At 39.5% G+C, this 24,193-nt stretch overlaps 1 protein-coding gene across 1 annotated transcript in view; it reads left to right on the top strand.

Moving 5' to 3' along the window:
- The window catches only part of ramp1 (receptor activity modifying protein 1), an 88,672-nt gene that overhangs the window by 44,100 nt on the left and 20,379 nt on the right, over positions 1-24,193 (top strand). The window contains exon 2 of the mRNA XM_051958633.1: positions 7,451-7,586. Coding sequence (XP_051814593.1) covers positions 7,451-7,586 — 136 coding nt within the window. The remainder of the gene's footprint in view (positions 1-7,450; positions 7,587-24,193) is intronic.

The raw sequence follows: 24,193 nt of genomic DNA, 5'->3' as shown, positions 1-24,193 counted from the left end.
TGCCAACAGGCACAAATATGGCAAAAAGAACTTCCAGACAACAATGGAAGAGAGATGACCCCACAGACACTCCCTCCCCCCATAGAAAAGGTTGAGCAGTTCAGAAAGGGATAATACAGTAATGAGGAGAGTTCATTAGGTGAAACACTGACTCTGAAGTCTGACAGTCTAATCCTGCAAATGAATTTGTGTGCCTACGTTTATCTCTTCCATGAGGAGGTAGGAGAGGGCAGTTTAGCACAAAACATGCGAAGTTAAAAGGTGACATTATTACTTGCCGTTTCAAATCGATACATGATTGCTGAGTGGAAATGGAAAAAAACTTCAGTCGGTCATGACCTTTCCTCCAGACCTCATGTGCTGCCTCACTGTGAGTGTCTGGAACATAAAAGTGATTTGACAGTGAGAGGCACGTGTTTGAGCAGCAGGACAAGGTGACTTGTGTTGAGGAAGAAAAACTTTTTGTCACAGATTATTTGGGATATTTCAGGGTGACCTTTTGTAACGTTATGAGAGGAACGATGAGGCAGACAGGCGTTTTTCTTGCGAACACAAATGTGTTTTTCCATTCAGCTGACAGATAAATGTGCAGTTTCCACACAAGCTAGAATCACAGTTATCTTCTGTTGATACACTTACTGAACCATTTTGTTTCTGTTTGAAGACAAGCTAATGGAAAGCTTTTGGCCCAGATGCCGCTGCCTTTCCAAAGTGTGCACTGGCAGCAATGTCTTTCTTTAAATAACCGATAAGGTAAAATTAATTTCAGTCGGTGAGAAGCATTGAAACGCTGCTCCCCCTCTAGTTTGACATTTGGCTCATCGATAACAAAAGTGTAAAATTGCCATTTTTCAATATGTCAACTGTGAATTTAAATTTTGCTGTTGTGGTCAAACAATGATTGGTTAGGGTTGAGGGTCAGCATAAATCCATTCTATTGTTTTGTGGTTGTTATAAGCTTGGATTTGTTTCTGTTGTCAGACAACTGAATGAGTATGAAATAAGGACTGAAATGCAGCCCATGAGAACCACATTTTAAATGGAAGTCTCTTCAGAGTTATTTCTAAGGTGTAGCTAAATTACTGATTTTATAACCAGAATGCTTCCTAACAAATTCACCATGCACATCAGTTGTAAACGCCTGCTATCAACTCTTTTGCTTCTCACTGTCAATCACAGACACAGAGAGAGTCTTCTTCCTGAACAGGGTGTGATCAGCAACTGCTCTGTTGTATCTTGAGCTGCAGACACTGAAACAGTCAATTTAGACCAGCCCTAAAAGCAGGGGTTACCCAGTCATGGGAAGATGATCCAGCTTTGCAGTATTTTGAGCTGTAAAAAGGCACATTTTGAGGATGTGAGAATTAATCTGCTTAAAAGTGACATAGTATGGAACATGTAGCACTTTTGATTACAACGTGACTATCTTCTGCTTGTCTTTTGCTCTCAGGAGAATTGATAACGTGGTTGCATGATACCGACTGTCTAGATTACGATGTAATTCTTTGTGACCTTCAGGGTTTCTCATAAATCGACATGCAGGCAGTCGAGCCTTTATTAGCAGCATTCAATTAGCCCGCTCACACGGAATAGATTTATTATGTGACTGTGCAGAGTTGACCTCAGGGCACTACTACCACCAGGGGGTTCTTGATGTGAATTCTGATATAAATTTACACAAAGAGAGTGATAATGTAGCAGAAAGTTTCCTCCGTCTTGCATAGAACACCAAAGCAACTAATTTAGGCATGCATGATTTTGATGGGCTCACTCTGTTTTAATCAGAACAGTCTTGAACTGAATTTTAACAGAACATCAATTAATTAAATGAGTTTTTTGTTTGTTTGTTTTTTGTTTGGCATTTTCACCTTTAGTGATGTGGAGGGGGACAGGAAATGTGGGCAAAGAGAGCAAGCAAGGAAATAATATGCAGTACAGGTCACTGCTTGGAGGCAGTTCCACCCATGTGATGTACATTCAAACCATTCAGCCATGCTAAAGTTTAACAGCTGTTGCAGCTGTTTATCTCAACATTTTGATTCTAATATTTGACCGATTCCTTTTCTGTAAGCACCTAATGACATTAATTTCATGCATTTAGTTGCAAAGTCAAACACCATAGCACTGATTAGGGCACATTTTGGTTTAGAGCTGAGTGACAAAACTTTGATTTGTTGGATTTGTAGCCTAAAGTTGGTGGACAAAGGTGCTAATCTGACACCAATGAAGCCATAAAATGAATAAAAATATAAAATGACGTGGTTGGGTCTATTGTAAGATCATGGTTTGAGTTTCAGTTTCTGCTTGGTGAAAGTTATGGGATCTTTGGGGTTATAGTTACATCAGTCTCACATAACCAGACCATTCCCAATACTAACATAGTGCTGTGAAGAGCGGTCTGACTGCACTTCATTGTTGTTCTGCTTTGGGGAAAACATTTTTTGAAACCAATCACAATCATCTTGTATGGAGCTAAGAACAACATGGCGATCCAATCCTTTAATAAAGCTTTAAATTTTCTTCATGTTGGTTGCTGGCACAGAGGTTGCTGTACATAAAACAGCAGAAGGTCATGTGTAGATAACAGAAAGGGAGGAGAAGCGTACTCAAACAACTGATGCGGATGTTTGTTTTTGGTAAGACAGTTTGGTCTTTAATCAAAAGGGCAAGCAAGCATTGGTGTGAATGCATGGCTCAGTTTGTTTGAATGAAAGAGGTAATTACTGTTTATGATCATAATAAACTGTTCCGCAGGATATTAACGACACTATACTCACCAGAAAAATGATTGCAGCCTTTCGTTCAAACAGCTTGATATGCTTATGTTTAGAGTATACGTTTATGTCGAGCAGCATTGCAACACCCGGTTTATGCCCTTAATCATGGTTACAGGGAGTACTGTGCCCTTTGTGCTGAAGTGGAAAGTAGGAGAGTCCAAATGTGGGAGGCAGGAGTTTGTGTTCCAGCTCAGATTTGTGCTCAATCTTTCTTTAACCTTTACAAGTTGTTTTACTTTTGTAATCTTAACCATTACTCATAGCAAAAGGGTTGCCAGATCAGAAAATGCTCAGATGGGTCACCTTGGATGCTGCTGTCCTGTTCTGCTGTTTAGTTAGTAGTCAGAAATTGCCAGCAGGGTCTGAGTGACACAAAAATATGCAAACTCTCAGCTTTTATTTTCTCTTGTTGTTGCTCTTCATTTCTGTCTGTGTCTCTCTCACAAATACCGGCACTTGATCTTTCTCTTTGATCACAGTCTTTGGTTGAAGTTGTGTAGACTGTAGATAAACCTTTTATATTTGCTCTCCTCACAGCAGGAGGCAAATTCATTGCACGAAGGTAAACAAGTTATTTGTTTATTTTTCTGATCCTTCATTTTGTGCAGTTTAGTTTGTTTTTTTTTATGCCATCCTCACAGTGACACTTGACTGGGTTGTCTTATATGTCTGTTTCGCTATCTTCCTCATTGTGCACCGTAATGTATGCATAATTACGAACACATCCAGTCTAGAATGCAAGGATCTTGTCAGCTGCATGATTGCACTTTAGGGCTGTGTGCTTCAGCGTATTACATTAAAAGTCTCAGCTTTATTGATGAATTTTAAATCTATACTGAAAGAACTGTGTGTGAGATATAGCCCATAGTGTCCAAACAGGAAGTAAACAAAAGTGAAAACACAGACACAAGAGGTCAAATGAAACTGTCATATTTAGTATTTTGAGGAACATATTTTGCCTTCAATGATTGTCTGAAATCTTTGCCCATACACACCACCTAATGCTTTGAATCTTCCCTGATGATACTCGTGCAGGTTTTCACTGAAGCCACATTCAGCTCTGACCTGTTGTGGAGTCTCTCTGCCTTCAGTCTGATCTTCAAAAAGTGGAATGCAGTTCAATTGGATTATGATCAGGTGAATGAGTCAGCCAGTCGAGGATATTCTGAGTGCACAAAATGTTCCTGTGTGCCTCTGCATTCCAAAACTCGAAAATTTTCTTGTCGTTCAGAGTTCAGAGACTTTTTAACCTGTGCAATTTCGACATTGGGGGTTCAAGTCCACTTCTGTGTATCAAACCTGCATATTTGGAAGTTTATTCCATGAAAGTAATCCCTTCCTACCCTAAAATGTCTTAGCTGTAGCTCTACTCTGCTTCCTCTAGAATACACAGATCCATGAAGTCCTTCTCTCCCTCTATCCACTCCTCATAATTCACTGCAGCTGAGCACACCAGCTCACTTACAACTCTGCTCGAACACTGTAAAATTACTCTACCCCAACAGTGGCAAGTTGGAATACTGGAGTAGTTCAGCCAGACATGTCAGAGCTGGAAATCGATTCTAAAGAAACATTGATAGTGAAAGTCCCACTTTTCAAGTTGACAGTATTGGTCCCTTAGATTTGTTACATATGAATCCCTAGAAGCCTAAACCTGTGCTTTTGATTATCAGTACATTGCACTTTCAATGCAAAAATACTCAGCCATGGTGTTGACTGCTTGTTTTACACATGGAATGTCTAATGTGAAAATTCAATTCAATATTCAATTCAATATACTTTATTGTCCCACTTGGGGAAATTTGTCTTGGACTCAGAGCTGTGCTACCAGTATTGCACAAAAAACACATAAAAACAATATTGCACATAAGACGCATAAAAAAACAAAATTGTGCATAAAACACATAAAAGCAGTATCACACATAAAACACATTAAAAAAACCAAAAAAACAAAACAGTATTGCACATAAAACAGTATTGCACATGTCCCGAAGGAGACTGCCTGGCGCCCGCACCGAGAGGCCGAGCTCCGGGAAACGAGAGAAGAGTGGCGCTGTGAAGGAACCGCCACTCCAGAATCCCCTGGCTGGCTGCCGGCGGCTGGGGAGATGCTCTGGCAGCTGGGGAGATGCTCCGGCGGCCGGCTGCCGGAGCATCTCTCCTGCTAGCGGCTGCTGCCTGTGGCGGACCACCGTTTCGTCAAGGGGCGGCGGGTTCTTGGTGTGGTGGAGCTGTCGGGGATTACGGGAGCGAACTCTCTGCTGGCCGGCTCTTTTCCTCTTGAGTTTGCTCCCAAGAGGCGGCTCAGTCCCTCGGTGACAGCTTGTTGGAGCTCCCTCAGTTCTTCCTCCATCTGCAGTCGGGCGAGCGCCATCCCACTTCTGACACCAATGTAGCACTGAGCGCGTCCTCTCCCAGAGAGGGGAGGGGGAATGGGCATGGACAGATGCGTTCATTTGCATACCTGGAAGCAGGCCCAGAAACAGCCTGTTCTGAGGAGAGCTGGTGAGAGTGAATTTTTCGACCGCTGAAACTCCGAACAAAGGATGATTTTGGGGTGAACAAACCAAAATACTATGTTTTTGGGCTTCTGAGACCTATATGACGTGACTGAAAAATAGCATAATATGGGACCTTTAAACCTGAGACCTGGTATTTTAATGTATCTCTTATGTTATTATGTGACAATCGGAGTATGTTTGTCCGCCTGTTTGTCTGTTAGCAGCATGACTCAAAAACAGACTAAAAGATGTGGATGAAGTTTTCGGGGAAGACATAATGACACGAGGATTAAGTGATTAGATTTTGGCAGTGATGCGACTTACAGTCTGGATCCACGGATTTGTTAAAGATTTCTGTATCATTGCAAAATAGCCAATGTCACTGTAACTAGGACAAGTGAATGGTCAGCTGCCTGTTGACTGTCACAACTGATTCTACTACAAATCGACCACTGCGGTCTTATCGGGACTTATCTGTTGGAAATGATACAAGGAGCAATTGATTAGATTGTAGGGTTGTTTCTGAGTCCCATCAGTTCCTGCCGCCTGCTACATTTTAGGTGACACAATTCAGTATCCGTACATAACGTACACATGAATAACATACGCCTGTGCTCAGTGCAAGGTCATTTTGTTTGTAGGTACATTTATATTAAATGGCCACATTATATGTTTCTGTGACAACTGCACATCAATAACTGATAAACAAATTCTGTATTTCTGACATTGCCATATGGGGGAATGAACAACCTTGGCGGAAGACTGCACTCTTTGACTTCTCATCTAGTTTCACATGTAATATGCTGAAGCACAGACACTGAAGTACAACAAATGTTTACTTATGGTCTGATCTGTAAATTTGCACACATTATTTGTTGATATTAGTGAATCTGAATAATAATCAAAGGACCAAACTGGTCCATCTCCTTCAAAAAACTCCCAGAGGGCTGGAGGAAAAAAAGAAAAAAGAAAAATGATGAACAAAAAACCTCAGAAAGAAAGATGGATGATTAAAGAAGTATATAGAGGCACAGACTGAGGCAAGACACATGGAAAAAAAGCAGATTAAAAATTGCAATGGCGGAAGAGAAACAAGATAAAATGGTACAAAAGGCTTTGAGAATAAGTAATTACTGCAGCAGTGTTGGACTGGGACTAAAAAATGGTGCTAAACTTTTTCACCCAGACCAGCCCACCACCAACAGCCTGCAGCTGCTCCACCACCCCCACCCCATCGACACAAATACAAATGCACCAGCCTTTAGTACCACCACTTATAAGAATAATAAATGGGTACTCTAGGCTACTAACACTATTTTAAAAGCAAATAGGAGGTTCATTGCCAGCAGGATCCCTTGATAGATTGAGGCTCCTGGTGTGCAGTCACAATGCCCTGAGTGTTTATGTTAAATGAAACTAACGAGCTCCTGTTTATAGCCTCATATCTTGCTCTTATATATGAAAATGGTCGTTTCTTATAACTCTCAGCAAGAGAGCAGATTAGGCATATTTCCCAGAATGTCAAATGATGCCTTTAAGAGGATTATAATGCATTATCTGATAGAAAGGTTTTATCAGATACGATCATAAAGTGCTTTAACCGCACCATTTTAACACTTTCACGGGGATCAGCGGAGTCTCATTATGTTTTATCCGTTCTTAGCTCTATTGCATCTTTTGTCCTCTCATGTCTTTACCAGCACACACGGTCCTGCAGTTAATGTGTCAAAGCGTCCATTTCGACATCCGAAGCGCTCTCTTGTTAATCTCTGAAAATAAGATATCAAGCAAGAAGTCAGTGGAAATGTTCTTGTCCAGCACGCAATGTCTTTCCTATGCGTGCGTGTCTGTGTGTGTGTGTGGTTTTGGAGGTTGAGGTCTTGTAAGGCAATGATATAGATAACACTGTTTTGGCAGATGGTGTTTTAGTGTTATGTCCAACAGATGGGGAAATGGGTCAGTTTGCTGTGAACTTTAGAGAAAAGAGAGCAGTGTTTATGGTCACTTTCACTCGTGGTCTCCTGTGCTCTCATCCTGCTCCCTGGTTTGCATTTTTAAATAACAGATTCTGCACGTCTTCTGAGTTATACATTCCACTCTGCTCAAACTACACTCTTCTTTTTATCCCCTCTTTTTTCCCCTCTGTCCTTTCTCCCCCTCTTCTCCCACCAGTATCTCAGTGTGTGTCAGCGCTGGGGTGCAGCCCCGACTATGAATACGCTATTGAGGAGTTCTGCCTGGCCAAATTCAGACTGGACATGCAAGAGCTGGATCAGAGACGCTGGTGTAGCTGGGAAGACACAGTCGAGTGAGTGCGATAATCACACACACAAACACAGAACAAGAGATTTCCAAGCAAAATGAAATATCTACATTCACAAATTCATTCGCACAGATTTACATAAGACCATGAAAAGCGCTTTAATTCTCTTTGTTAGTTTTAATGCAGTAAGATCATTAAACGTCTAAATTATGGTTGCAGTGTGAATCCAAAGCTCTTCAAGCTCAATTATCTCCACCCACAGGTAATATTACAGTATATAATATATCTAATATAGTTATGCATGATCTCTTAAGGCTGCACATTGTTATATATACGCACTATCGTTCAAAAGTTTGATGAAATGTCCTTACTTTTAAAAGAAAAGCAGTTATTTTTTTCAATGACGATAACATAAAATGAATCAGAAATACAGTCTAGACATTGTTAATGTGGTAAATTGACTATTCTAGCTGGAAACGGCAGATTTTTAATGGAATATCTACATAGGAGTACATAGAACATTTCCAGCAATCATCACTCCTGTGTTCTAATGCTACATTGTGTTAGCTAATGGGGTTGAAAGGCTAATTGTTGATTAGAAAACCCTTGTGCAATTATGTTAGCGCATGGATGAAAGTGTGTTTTCATGGAAAACATGAAATTGCCTCGGTGACCTCAAGCTTTTGAACAGTACTGTAGATATATTTTTTTTAAGCAGTAGATTTGTTCATTTCTGACTTGAACTCTGTAATTGTCCACGTTTTTGATTGTCTTCAAACAGCTGATTAGATACTGAGAGAGAGACAACAGAGAAAGAAAGGAGAGTGGGAGGGAAAATGGAGGGGGAGATATAGAGGGGATATGCAGAGACAGTCACCATAAAAGCTCGATGCTTTTGGTGTAAACATAGATCTTTTGTGCATTAGTTAATAGTATCTTTGCACTCAGTATAAGAGCTGCTCTTACAATTTAAGAGTCGCTTACTAGCATAATTTAGTACAATTAAACAATTCCATAAATGCTATTTCCCATCTGACTGTGAATTTAAAATAGTCTCTCTTCTCCTCTCACCCTTATCTTCTCTGAGTGCTTGTAATATCATTCTTAGTGTCTGTTTTATCACTGAAAGCTAGTAATTCTCTTCCCAACTATCAGCTGCTTTGCAGAGAAAACCCAATTAAGTGAATCTTCAGTAGGTTTGACCTTTGACTGGGATGGTTTATTCTCATTAGTGTCGTCTCTGCTCTCATGAAAAGCACCAACTTTTTATCATGCGCTGTTTCTCACTGCTTTGGGCTTGAGCCAACTATGTCATTTTAGGGCTGGACAAAAACAAGCCTTAAGGTTAATTGAGGTAAAGGAGCAGAGTTTCTTGACTCACCCAAGGCCTCTTGTACCCGTGAGTCATTACTTTGCACTAAGTAATCCCTGATATAAACATCTGCTACTCAGTGGATGAAATCATTCCTGACAGACTTTGCCCTTTGTGTTTGGGTAAATATTGAAATATCATTAGCAAAGGGCTGAACCATAAGAGGATCACACGTCTCCATTTTAGGGCTTTGGTTATCTAGTGTGTATATTTTTCCGTCTACATAGACGTTCCAGAGTTATGGAGAGGATCTTGTCATATTAGCTCGAAAGACAGATGGTGAACATGTAGCTGCTGAACTGTCACAAAACAGCAAAGAAAGTTTCACCCAACAATGTTTTTTTTTGTTCTTTTCATTAGTCTCTCTCTTGTCTTTGATTTGTCCCCTGAAGACTCATTTCTGTGTATCAAAGTTACATATTTATTTATTTTCCTTCCTCAAAATGGCTTAGATGCAACTCTATATCGTTACTTTTCTAGAACAGGAGTGCCAAACATGCGGGCCAAAAACACCCCTACTCTAGAATGTGCAGATCTATGAGGTTCCTGCCTTTCTTTTTACCTACCCTTCCGTATCTCACAGCTCGACACTGCTGGAAATGTCTGAGCTTAAGCCATATAAAATCTCCCTCACGGTTGGAACGTCCAAGATTTAAGTGAGTGCAGCCAGGTTTTATCACTGTGTGTGTCGCAGACATGTAAGATAGATTTAAAAGACAGTCCTGCACAAAGAGATGGATAAAAAAAAAATGTCTTTGATGTATATCTGAAAAAAACTATCATATTAAACAGATCCATCTGTTGTATGTTATCTCACAGAACTGCTCTTTCACTGTTCAAAAGCTTTTCTGAGCAAAAGGCAGAGCTAAAGCAAGGCCAGTGAAAACAGCTTTTATTGCCTTATGTCATGAAAACATTTGAAGTAGCCACTTCATGTCAGCATTTATTTAATAAATGATATATAATTATTTTTTAAATTCTCAGATGTAAGCATTCGACAGTTTCACATCTTTATTTTATAGTTTTATGTATATGATCGAAACTTCACTATGGGCTTCATTGTTTGCCACATCTGCTGTGTTTTGGGCATTTGTATCTCTTTGCTGAGGTACTGAGATAAAGCTAAACTGGTTTAAGGTTCCTCTTCTTGACATTAAAGTTATTTGTGCACATAAGCGTGCATCTAAGTGTGATTGATCTGAGTAAACCCTGAGCAACACATAGACAAAGGCAGAGCTTTATTATGATACAGTATTATGTATTATAGTATGACTGTGACTTCAGTGACAGTCGGTTCTGTGGTTGTTCAGGTTTAAGTCTGCACCACTGAAACTTACAACAATAACTGGAGGAGCTGGTTCAGCAGTTCTCTTTACTGACCGCTGCCAAGACAGACTGCATATGTGACTGTGACTGCAGACTTGGGATGACAGAGCTGTCACCTTGGCTGCAGTCACAGTCAGCTGTTGCAATTATAGCTGTGGCATATTCATTTTTATTGGTTGTAACACTGACTACATGGGTCTATCCAGAATTGAAGGACACTTTACATCCCGCCCATCAAATTCCAAATAATCCATGTACAAAATACTAAAACATCCAGCTGTTGTGTAAATTTACTTGTCCCAAGACCAAATCTAAAACAAAATAGGAGAAAAGAATGTTTGAAAATCTTCTTTTAAATACCAAATAAGTCTGGAATTCCCCCTGAAATGCCATTTTTCTCCTCTTTTTAGTATTATTTTGTCATTGATGTCTCTTATAATTGTCTTTTTTTTAAATCAACATATTTTAAATAATAATTATTGTGCATGGAACTTGTCCCACAACATCCCTATTACATAACCTTTTAAGCTGGTAGAAGAAGAAGAAAACAGTGAATCACATGATACACTGAAATGGACATCATCAAAAAGTTTGGTATGTAAGTATGGGTAGAGCAAAGCTGTGTCCTCTCTTCTGTTTTTCATGTTTTCATGACATTGTCAGCCTTAACTGAATGTCTCTCTCTACCTCATGCAACCCTATTATGCATATTATCAGGATAAGACATATTCTTTCTTTCTTTCTTTCTTCTTTTTTTCCTGTTTTACATCAGTAAGTTTGTCTCCTTGGTCAGCAGTAACAGCTAGCTAAATATCTAGCTTCTACTCCTGAGAAAAAGCTAACATTAGCATGGATTATCAACCCTGTCACTGAGATTAGAGTAGGGTTAGCAAACAACAAATAAAACGTGGAATAAAAATGATACCAATGATGTGGAAGCTGAGCCAATCAAGCCTTTGGTAGTTTATTATCTATTATTGACGAATATGTAGCAGAAAATTGTAAAATAGGTTTATTTTTCAAACATTTTGAAGACCAAATGTCCTCTAATTCTGGAATGACCCTTATGCAGCAGCTGTGTGTTGGTGTTGAGTGTGAAGATTCCTCTACTCCTGTAGCACATTTCTCATAGAAGCACAATAGTAAAAATAGTAACACCATGACATCTTCATTGCGCCACAGACAGAAGCACAGCAACAGCCAAAGGTTGAATAATAGCCATATTCAGCCACAGATTCACACATCACAGCCAGACAGAGGAGCTGCAGCTGTGTTTATAACCAGCATCTGGATACTGTCAGAGATCGACCTTTTAAAATTCATAATGAGCAATAAATGCATCAGTGAAGCATCAAATCATCTGCACTTCAGTATTGTCCTAAACACGTGTGTATGGTGAATTTTTCACTAATAGATATCAACATTAGACTCTCATTTCATTACGTATTTCCAATACAGCATTAGATTTTAATTACACGTTGCCTGAAAATGTCTCTTACTCTTCAAATTAGTTATTATATATCCAAAAATCATGTAATTTGTCGCAACAAAAATGTAAACATTAGACAAAGCCAGCTTCAGAATTATTGTTTCATTATGTTTACGTATGAGTGACAAAGAAGTTTACACGGGGATTATAGGCATCCATTTTAATTACTTCACAAAACTGACAATAGTGTCAACAAACAGAAAAAAACAAAAATTTTTTCCATGTTTTAGAAAAGAAAAATCTCATCCAGCTGTGTGTGATATCTGAAAGTCCCTCAGGACAAAGGTAGGAACAAAACTGGATTTGGTGTATGTAAGTTCTGCTGAAGCGGGGATCTCTGGCTCAATTTGAGAAAAACTAATTTCAAGAAAAAAGCCTTTAAAGATATAGGTTATTTGGAAATAACTACCTATGGGTAAAAACCTAAACTAATCGATATCACCCTAAAACTTACCCAAGTTACATTAAAATAATTAATCTTTGAATTTTAAGTTTTCAAAAATGTTGTTTAAGTACACAAATGAGGTATTTTCTTGTTAAATATGTGCTCATTTGCATAAATGTGAATCAGACATGGAGTAAAATAAACAAGCAAATGTACGTTTTAGATGTTTCTATTTCACTAGTCTCCAAGAAGACATTTTTTGGAGACAAAATCTCCAAAATTTTTAAACTTGACCAATGCATGAGAAAATGTCCTATGGTATTAAAACACAGTAGCAGTTCATCTAGATCAAAAATAATGTGAAGCATATTGTAAAGTAATGCTAAAGTATTGCAATACATCAAACTGGTGTTACAAAACTTGTCCAGAAAAACCTTTTGGGGACTCTGCAGGACTGAAATGTCAAATACGGTCCAGTTGAGTTAAAAAAGGTCAAGTATCAGGACAGTTGCTCCCGCTTGGAGGAAGCGCTACATTCTGGCCAAGATGCCTCTGGAGATTTCTAATTCAGTTCAAATGACATTTGGTGTCCGTGTACGTGTCCCTGTGTGTGTCTGTGTGTCTCTATGAGAACCCTCCTACCTCTCTCTGTACCTCAGCTGTCAGAAGGAGGGCAGCTTCCTCATCCGTCCTGTCTCTCCTCTGTCCTCTTCACTGTCACGTCAGCTTCACTTTATATTCTGCTTCCCCTACAACTCACTAAACACGACCTCTTATAGTCACTGCAGTATGTATTACTAAATATTTCTATTTTCCTCAAAATATGCCTCCTATTATACTTCAGAAGTTTTTAGACACAAAGAAACTGAAGCTCCAAACTGACTTTGCATGACTGCCTTCCTCCTTCATTAAAGCACGAGTTCAGTATTTCCTCTTCATTTTATCTTCATAGCTGTCCCCGTTTTCATGCGCTGAAAAGGGGATCAGCTATCTTGTATGAAACTATACCACAGTGCACCGTTTCTTCAGTCACATTTGCTCCACTTCCGTCACTCCCTCCCTCCTTCCACAATCTTTTCTGCGGCATACTTTAATGGTTTTTCATTTGCTCTCATCTCCTCTCGCCTTGGCTGTATTATATCCCCCAGTGTCTCATAGACGCTAATGCCAAGATATTGCATGTCTCCTTTCAGTTTAGTGACATCTCTAATACATTTATTCTCCCAAAGTCCCTCAGGCAGCTGTTGTTGTTGTGCACTGTTCGTTCTCTTGTCAATATATTGTCAAATCCTGGCATGCAGTGAGAAAACGGCAGAGATGTTCTGTATAGGTCAACATGCTGTTACAGAGCTGCCACATCTCAAACAGGAGCACCCGCAACCACACAATATATAATTAAGTATGAGCCAGTCTAACTTGCAGGTGACCGTGCTAGTCACTGACCTGAGTAAAGCAGAAAACACACTGACATAGTTGCATTTCTAATGAGTCTACTTGAGAATTTAACCAAACGGCAGCTGTTTTCATGAGATATTTTAAAATCAGACAGGATTCTAACACATGCAGGCTTCTGATTTGGGAATTCTGTGGAATAGTTCACTTTAATAAGCCTGTTTTTCATGTCAGACTTTTTGACGCCATGATAGGAAAGAAGCATGTGTCACTAATAACATTTACAAAGGCCACAGTTTTTTTGTGTCCCAGCAAATCGTACCAGTGTGACAGTGAGCCAACATGGAGGAAATCGAAATGACCTCCCAGCCTTCACAATAAAGGACTAGATTTTTGGACTGATCTGAAGTCCTTGGATGATGTGACCTTTCCTTTATCCAGTGGCATTCCAGGCATCACTAAAGTGTAAAGATAAACCTTCAGTTCATCATTTGATTGCATCCTGGAAATAACCTTCAACATTCATTTCATAATGTTTCTCCTTGTTTGAGATCTTTAAAGGCTCACACCAGTATTTTTAAGGTTTGATGTCAGTCAGCAGTTTTTTTTCACAGTATGAAATTCTTTGTGTAGGTTTTATTCTACCTACATCCATCCGCTGGGTTAGGCCAAGTGCTCACACTGCAGCAGCAGTTTGGGGCTGATTTAACACCTTTTCAACCCTTACAACACTCAGAAAAAATCAGGTCTGGGACCTCAGTCTGAACTAATGTGTGGCCTAGATTATTTAGCAATGTGAAGAGTTTATAGATCCAGTCGACTCAGTAGGGTGCCCCGATGTTATCGAACTTTATAAAAGTTGACACAGTCACCAAGCAACACTTAAGATTTTAGCACTTAGGAGTAACAATAGCTGAAGCATGAAAGACACCTTTTTATATAAAATGCATTATGGTCAGCTCTCATGTCCAGTTACATTTAGGCAAGAAATATTCAAAATGATTGGTGTGGTCCTTTCAGATGTGGAGAATTACATGTCTGTCTGTGGTGGGATCACAGTGCTGCTTAGCATAGCAAACAAATGCACATGCAGTATGCAGGATTGAAATCCACAAGGTCAACTATCAGTGTACACCCAGTGCATGCTAATTGATGTCTAAATGTTAAGTGCAGGATTAGCAGCTCAATGAATCAGTATTACACTTGCTCTCCAGCTCTTCCTAGTTGCCTCCAATGACTGCAGTGGGAGGTGACTGCAAATCAAATGGCAGTGACCTCTCCATGACTGAAAAGCTTTAAGCAGACCTTCCATCCATCCGTCTATTATCTATAAGTCGCTTAATCCTCATTAGAGTTGCAAGGGGGCTGTAGCCTATCACAGCTGACTTAGGGTGAAGGCAGGAGACACCTTGGACAGGTCACCAGTCTGTCACATGGCTACACATGGAGATAAACAATCTCATTCACATTCACACCTATGGACAATTTAGAGTTACCAGTTAACCTCTAACCACCTTTTTTGAACTGGGCTGCACAGTGGTTTGGTGGTTAGCACTTTTGCCTTGCAACTAGAAGATCCCCGGTTCATGTCCCCACCATCCCAGGATCCTCCTGCATGGAGTTTGCATGTTCCCCCTGTGCATACAGTATGTGGGTTTTCTCCAGGTCCTCCGGCTTTCTCCCACAGTCCAAAAACATGTTCAGGTTAGTTGGTGACTCTGAATTATTCGTAAATGTGAATGCGAGTCAGCTTGTTTGTCGCTGTGTGTAGCCCTCTGATAGACTGGTGACCTGTCCAGCGTGTCTCCTGCCTTCACCCTGAGTCAGTTGGGGTAGACTCCAGCCCAATCTGAGACCCGGATGAGAATAAAGCGGTTTATAGATAATGGATGCTTTTGGACTGTGGGAGGAAGCCAGAGAACCCAGAGAAAGCCCACACATGTGAAGGGAGAACATGCAAACACCATGCAGAAAGATTTCAGGGATGCGAGGATCCTCCAGCTGCGAGGCCAAAGTGCTAACCACCACGCCACTGTGCTGCCCTTAAAGAAGACCTGTGAAGCTATTTTGTCCAAAAGACATAGGGAGACATTACTATTAGGCCAAAGCAATGCTAGAAAACAGATAAGCAGGCAGACTTAGCTCCTTATAGGGAGAGGAAAATACACAGTCTTTGCAGCATTGCAACACCAAAAAAGCAGAAACTCAGCTTCAGAGAAACACTAATAGATTTTAAAATTCTCACATTCGTCTCTTGATATGGGACGTGAGTGGGGTGCAGTCGGTCTGTTAACACACTGATTATAATCATTTTAATACTGAGAGTAATCAAATTATTCTAATGAAAGCCTGCTGTGAAAACATCACTTTTGCCACTAAACCTGTTGTCTCGTATCCACTTGTGGGTTGAGTTGTGTAGTAATTCAGAAGAGAAATGTTGTTGGAATGAATCATTTTGGTCTGCTAGCACTCAGGTATGTTCAGGACACTTAGCAGATGGAAAATATGACAAGTCTGCAATTGCAGATGGGAGGCAGATGGAAAGACCTCCAGCTGGAGACAGGAATGATAACATGTCACCATCTAGGTTCGATTTGAATTTTTTTCCAACATGCTGCTGGCACTGTTTTAAAAATTCAGGCACTCAGAGTCTGCATTTTAAACAATCATCCCAGTTGTCTCTAGACTCTGTAAACAAATAGGATGCATAAAATATAATAAATGCTTGTATCATTATCGGTACAAATGTGTTGCCATTTTTTTTTAAAAATCTACAGCACATCGGTGTTTCCTCTATTGTTGGGTCCTTTCGCAGTGCAGCATCTGCATGAGATGATTAATCAGAACATGCTCCTGCTGATGCTGCATCATCAGTCCCTCTCAGCACACTTATACACAGATTAGTCAACAGAACCAGAGCCATTATACAAAACAAGCAGAGATGTGGTGAGGAATTGGCTATTAATCCATTCAAGTATTTGCTCTGATTCCAGCCAGCTCAACAAAACATGCTGGTACTATAAAACACCTCTTTACATTTGAAGCCATAAATCTTCTTCGCTATACTTCACTCTCTTCCTTTCACATCAGTTATTTCTCTGTTTCTAGTAACAGCTTGCTTTAAAATGTTCACATTTCTTTGTGCCATGAAGCATGTGTAAGGTCAAAGTGCCACAAAATAATGATGCATGTATCGACCTATGCAGAGAGAATGTGCAGAAAGTTTGCACTACAGACTGTATAAAAAGGTGGACGTTGCCTCAAGACACCAACATGAAAGTGCCTTAACCCCTTGACGCTTACTGGAACCTTTTGCAAGCACTGATTTCTCGTAGTGGGACCTAATTATTATGCATCTGTTATTATTATATCTGTTCTATGTGTAATAGATAAATTAACCCCTTGATGCCTATTGTGGCAAATTCACAACATACCACTTTCATTCACACTGCAGCCAAGATGGTGTATCCATTCCTCCAATGCCAGTTTGTGCACGTTTAGTAAGTACCTTGGAACCTTTTGCAAGCACTGGTTTCTCGTAGGACCGGTCTGAGTGGGACCTAATTATTATATATCTGTTATTATTGTTACATATCTATGTATCTATATTATACTGTATGTGTAAAAGAAAAATAACAATCTCCACTTATTTTAGCATCAGCTGGAAAGCAAAAACACACACAAAAAATGTTTAATTGTAAATAAATTCAGGCATCAGGGGGTTAAACCTGCATTATTTTTAACAACCAGCAGGGAAGAGAAGTTAAGTTGTAGGGAAGTCTGAGAAAATGACTCCTTCTCAGTTGAACTGTTACCTCAGTAAATCCTTTCCTGATGAGTTTATGTTCTCAGTCAACAGTTTAAGGACTTTTTGAATACAACATTCTGTTCATTTTCCACAATTAAAGGGAGTGAAATGGATGATAAATCTGTCTCGGGGTAGTCAGAGAACCAAAGTGCGGACACAGAGAACAGACAGACAGGCGGAGGGTTCAGAAGAATTTATTTAATCCAAAAACAAATTCAAATAGTGATAATAAGCCTCTACTTTAGTAAGGAAAACAATTGTAGCATTTAAGATGTAATAAAACAAGTGGTGTCTTCCACTGATTAAATACAGTCTTTCTGCCCTCTGAAGAGGAAAAACCCAGATATTCACAAAGAGTGTGATGCATGTCAGGTTGTTTCTTCATGTAAAATAAATTTTGGGTTAAAAATTCTAATTAAGCTGCTTTATTTTAAAGGCTCAGTGGAGAAGGATCATTTTTTTAACCGTTAGGACAAGAGGAGTGTACAGGATAAGACAGCACGAGGGTTAAAACTGATGAATCATAAACTACAGAGTGTACACTATTCATATGAAAGAAAGAATGAAGGGGAAGTTGGGCTGTCAAAAACTCAGTTAATTCATTAGAATATTAGAATGATGTGCTTAATTTAACAGACACTGATGTTAAATTAAAAGATATGATCATTATAAAGCTACTGAAGAGAAAACAGAAAAAGATAAAGGATTTGTTATTCTGCTGTCATATTCAATTAGTCACTTACATTTCACCAAAATCACTTAAAAGGAACAGTTTAGTGTCTTGAGGCCAATGGGCACATCTATTATTAATCATCAGACACTATGGTGATCTTCTCTGCAACTCCAACAATAGAAAAGCTTGAAACAACAGGGACGCTAATCTGCGTTTCAATCCAGTGACCACACTGATTATTAAAAACACTGTCATTAATCCTCAAAGGAATAGCAGCAGAACATGAAATGAGTGTAAACATTGACCTGAAATCAGGATCAGTTGTTCCTTTTTTCAGTCCAAAATCACGTCCAAGTATTGTGAAGCCATTATTCTTTTAAAACAGGATAAATGGAGATGAATTAAAAATGTTCCTTCATTCTGTTTAAGCCTCTGAGTGGGCAGGCAGGTAAACAGCTTTGACTGGCAGCTGAGCAGGGAGGGTTAATGAAACACAGCACAAGGACAGGCACCATTTGTCTGCTCGCTCATGTGAAGCAACAGGATATGCGCCCATTCTTGTCCGCTAGAAGGATTACAGTTATGTATTTTGTCCATTTTGTGTAATTATGTTTTCTCAGTGGAGACCAAAGAACATGTCATTCCTGGTAAATCTGCAGGATGTGATGGAGAAAAACATGCAATTTTGATATTTCTTTCGTCTGCAGTTTGTTCTATGTCAGTTTGACCAGTTTTCAGCGAGCATGTGGAAGACTGCCTTTGATCTGTGTCTTGTTTTCTAACCCGTGGCTCCGTGAATCCATCTGCAATTATGGTATAATTTCTGAGCGATGTCATGTCCTCCTGCAAACATCTAGGAATCAGTCTCTCGAGCCTCCAGGCCTTGTCAAGTAAAGCATGATGAAGCTAATGTTTGGTTTTAGGGAGTCTAGTATACTTTTCATCTGCTAACTACACAGACCACAACGATCTGTCTGCTCCACTAGTTCCAGTGCCGCTACTCCTTTGCTTTGAATGCAGTCTGGTTCATACACTACCGTTCAAAAGTTTGGAGTCACTTAGAAATGTCCTTATTTTTGAAAGAACAGCAACTTTTTTCAGTGAAAACATTAAATTAATCAGAAATATAGTCTAGACATTGTTAATGTGGTAAATGGCTATTCTAGCTGGAAACAGCTGATTTTTAATGGAATATCTACATAGAGGAACATTTCCAGCAACCATCACTCCTGTGTTCTAATGCTACATTGTGTTAGCTAATGGTGGTTAAAGGCTAATTGATGATTAGAAAACCCTTGTGCAATTATGTTAACACATGAATAAAAGTGTGAATTTTCATGAAAAGTGTGAAATTGCCTGGGAGAGCCCAGTCTTTTGAATGGTAGAGTAAGTATTTGGACAGTGACGCGCTTTTCTTAGTCTTGCCTCTGAAAACCTTTACAGTGGATCTGAAAGGAACGAGTTAAGATATGAGTGAAGTGTTGACTTGACACTGTAATTCAAGGAGTTTGAAAAGAATAATACATTCGTTGTTTAGGAATTAGAGACATTTTTATATAGTTAATCCACTTGAATTAAAGCTGAAATTCCAGACTTCAATCACATCTTGATAGCTTCCTTTCAAATTCCAAGTGTTGGAGGCAAAATTACGTAAATTGTGTCAACGTCCAAATACTTATGGTCCAGCCCATTGTCCATCATGGTACTTAAAAGTATAACTGCTATGTAACTTTAAAAAAGAACAAGACGTTCTTCTTCACATACACGATATAACTTTTGATTGTTCAGTTCAAAACAGTGAGGAGTTTAGCAACTGGAAGCTTATGTAAGAAAATTTTAGATACATGTTAGTATTACAGTCACTTTGATTACTTTTAATCTTTTGTACTTGCTCTACTTTTGCTGGATTTTAGTCATTAATACACAACAACAATTGAACTTATAATGTATAGTAAGGCAAATTAACTCAAACACATCATACCACAACTGTTTCTATCTGCTTGATACATCGAGAAATGCGCATGATTTTAAATTTCAGTGACTAACCAACAAGCAAAGTCTATCTGAAAGAACATCATTTATTCTGATTTAAAGGACACACTGAGTTTTTTCTTTTTCTTTATTTACAAGACACAGGGTTTGTTGGCATACAGGCTCCACATGTGAACAGCAAAATGAGCGAGCAACAGGAGAGAAGCACTGAAAGGGAAGATGTGGTCGCAAGAAACCGGATTCAGACAAATTTTTGTGACCATTTAAATCAGCACCACAAAGCTGCCATCCAAACATCCAAAGCACAAAATTATCTCGGATGTCTCTATCTGAGAAAGGTATACAGATGTACTCACGTGCAAAATCACACCAATGATTCCACAAATTATTGTTTCCAAATCAATTTATTTAAGTCATTTGGTGAAAATTAAACATTTTTTTGTACACAGAAAAATGAAGTCCCACAATGTCAGTTATTTCCAAAATCATGCAGCCCAATTATATTGTAAACATTCAAAAGAAATGTACTGGAAGCTGTTGTGCAACAATAACTGTGTTATCTGTGAAATTAAAATGAAATTTGACGTAACATGAAGTGCCACTAGCGGGAAATGCCAAGAGAAAACAACCTAAAGTAATTCATTTAAATCTCACTAACATTTTCCCAGTAATCAGTCAGGCAAGTCAGCTAGATCCTTAAATGAATCATGCTGAAATGTTGACTTTTGAGATGAGAGGAAAAAAATAAACACAACACTAATATGCATTAAAAAAACTTAGCTTTCCTTTTCTTTTTCTCGAAACTTTAACATCAACAACTAGATAATCCGCTGCCTATAAATATGTATGGCTCTATTAAATATGCTTTCGCTTGAGTCAATCCATCTGCTAACGGTAGCACAACACCCTGTAGGCTGTATCTGCTCATCCATCCGCTGTCTGTCGGGTTTTTCGACTAATTGTGGCACATTATTACATTACTGTGCTCAGCATAGCTCCAGCTCAGTGCAACTAACAACTTCTCCAGCGTTAAGAACAGCTCATAAATACACTGGAAAAACATGAAGATTTCTTTCATTTTAGTGGTTATTTACTGTGAAAGTACAATAATTAGACAAAGTGGAGAATGCATTAAGTGAAGTTCCAGATGTCCCATACTTGGTGCTTCATTTTTAACCCCTGTAGTAGATGCATGCCTTTATTAAAGTCTACATTACACATCTTCATTATCTTATTTTTACAGCATAATACGTCTGTATAAGCCTGTTTTATATATGTAAACTGATACAATGATTCATCAAAGTCCTCATAACAGCTCACTAAACTGCATTTTTAGAACAGCATTATGAATTCCCACATATGCTGAGCACTTGTTGGCTGATTTTCCTTCAGTCTGCAGTCCAGCTCATCCTCAGCTGGGTCAGTGATTGTAGGCCAGGTCATCTGATGCAGCTCCATCACTGTACTTCTTGGTTAAACGTCTCTGACAGAGCCTGGAGCTGTGTTTTGACTCATTGTTCTGGTGATAAAAAATCGTCAGAACCTACTCTGCTCAAACCAGATGGGTCTCTGCAGAATATTACCATCATGCTCATTAAGTGTGTCACCCCCACCACCGCCACTATCACAGCCCGTCCTACTAGCTTCATGGAGCTACAGATGCAGATGTCATTTGACAGACACAGTAGTTAGAACCACAAATCCTGAACTTGAAATGATAAGGCCCAGTGCCAGATTTCACAAATTTAATGTCCATTCACTCAATTTGATTCAATTTTATTCTAATTTTACAACAGCAGTCCATAACATATGTCATCTCAAAGTACTTCATATAGTACGGTGAAGACTTATGCAGAGGAACTCAACAAGTCCAGAGTTTTCTTTGGACTTGTCTTTTAACTAAAGGAAATCTCCAGCAGAACCAGGCTCAGGAATGGTGAGCATCTGCCTCATCTGGTTTGGGTGGGGTAAAAGGGAGCTTGTGTTTTTATGGCACGAGTAGGTCTCTTCTTCTTATTGGTATCCCTCAGTTGTACATTTTTTGCTGTGGTTCAGCCATAGAGTCCTAATTTTCATAGTCTCCTCTGAATATCTGATGTTGAGACCAAGCAGCAACTTCAAGGGCATAAAAAGGAAGTCAACATCCATTATCTACATACTGCTTAATCCTCATTAGGGTCACAGGTGGGGCGAGAGTCTATCCCTGCTGACTTATTGAAGACAGGGTGCACCGTGGACAGGTCACCGCTCTATCACAGGACCACACATAGAGACAAACTATCACACTCACATTCACACCTACGGACAGTTTAGAGTTACCAATTAACCTCAGCATGTTTTTGGACTGTGGGAGGAAGCTGGAGTACCTGGAGAAAACCCACGCATGCACAGGGAGAACATGCAAACTCCATGCAGAAAGATCCTGGGAAGGCAGGGACTCGCCCTTCATTCATCCAATTCAATTCAATTTTATTTTATTTATACAATGCTAGTGCATAGCATATGTCCTCTCAAAGTGCTTTTGTATAGTAAGGTGAAGGCTTTACAAAATTATACAGAGAAACCCAACAAATCCAAGGTTTCCTTTGGAATTCCTTGGCTTCCCTTTAACTAGAAGAAACCTTTGGCAGAACCAGTCTCAGGGAGGGTGGACGTCTGCCTCAACCTGTTGGGGTGAGGCTTTTCTTCATATTGGTGTCTCTTAGTTATACTTTCTGTCACTGTCTCCCATGAATTGCTGATGTTTAGACCATGTAGCTACTCAAGGGACGTAAAAAGGAAGTCAACAAGGGTAGAAAAAAAACTGTATTTCCTTGAATGGCGACTTGAGACTGAGCCAGTCCTCAAAGACCTAAATGCTAAAATGTCCAACTTTTTAGTAGAAATATTTACAACCTGGTATACAAAAGTAGTTGTGGTCTCTATACCCAATTTCTCTGTTCATGACAGCTGTACTGGTGGGTGAATTTTTATGTAATTTAAATTGTATTAATGCTTAAAGTTATGCATACTTAAGGGCATGGCTACTTTGAGTGACAGTTGAGTGCTACACAGGAGAGTCTATGGCCCAGAGCTTACAAGCGCTCTTCAGGAAACCTGTAGGTGATGTCAGAAGGGGATTGTTCCTTTTTTTATGCAGTCATTGATGAAAATCTTTCTGCTACTTGAACTCTGTGAAGCACTGATGTATCTCTAATCTAAAGGTTCCTTTTACTGGTGTTTTCTGAGGCTGGTAACTCTAACAAACTTACCCTCGGCAGCACAGGGAACTTTTGGCTTTCTGTTCTTAGAGTCGTCCTCATGAGAGCCAGTTTTGATGCTTTTTGTGGAAGCACATGAAGAGAATCTCAAAGTTCTTACAATTCTCTTGACTGGCTGATCTTCATGTCGTCAAGTAATGTCATTTCTCTTTACTTAGTTGAGTGGTTCTGGCCATAATGTGAGTTATTTGGGATGTCAGTTAGGGCTGTTTGCTGCATATCACGACACAGCTGAAAGCATGGAAAAAGCAAGGAAAGGGCAACTAGCTGTTATTTTTTTTCCAATGTCTCCAGCATTGTTCTAGAGTGTGGAAAATAGTAAAAACTCTTGAGTGAGTAGGAATGTCCAAGCTTTTCGCTGTTACTTTAATGCTAGAAAGATCTATAATGATTTTTGTGTCCTTGTCAGCTAAGGTAACCTCTTTTGTCAGGTGACCAGTAATTCTTCCAAATCCGCTTGATCTCAGCACCTAGCCACGGTGAGATAAGTGCAGAGTCAGAGCACCACCAAATAGTTTGCTCAATGAATCCACAAAAAAAAAAAAAAACACTGTGTTTTTCAGTAATACTAGTTTCCTCCCTTTGGCCTTGTCAGAATTGTTCCTACTGTGGGCTCTTAGTTTAAAAATAGCTCTATTACTTGGCTCAACAAGAGCTGCTCTGCCTGTGTGATTGTTCGACGGTATTTTGGTCGGTCAGTCAAGCATGCCTGTCAGCCGTCTGTAATAATTTAAAAACCCTTTCGTGGGTGAGCTGACATCGGGTTACGTGGAAACCCCGGCCAGATAAAGCCAGTGAGCTCAGCAGTGTGGAAAGCTCACTGAAGTTCGCTCTCTGTGATTAAACGGCTGATTAGTTGATGATTAGAAATGGATTGCCAAATGTTTTTGCAGCTCTAATGACTGGATAACATCCAGAATTGCCCGGATTGCTGCGCGCCTGCAGCTGTTATGCA

This window comes from Acanthochromis polyacanthus, chromosome 14 (assembly GCF_021347895.1).
Source record: "Acanthochromis polyacanthus isolate Apoly-LR-REF ecotype Palm Island chromosome 14, KAUST_Apoly_ChrSc, whole genome shotgun sequence".
NCBI classification, from domain to species: Eukaryota; Metazoa; Chordata; class Actinopteri; family Pomacentridae; genus Acanthochromis; species Acanthochromis polyacanthus.
Note: the sequence above shows the minus strand (reverse complement) of the source record. Positions and strands in the feature narration are given on the sequence as shown.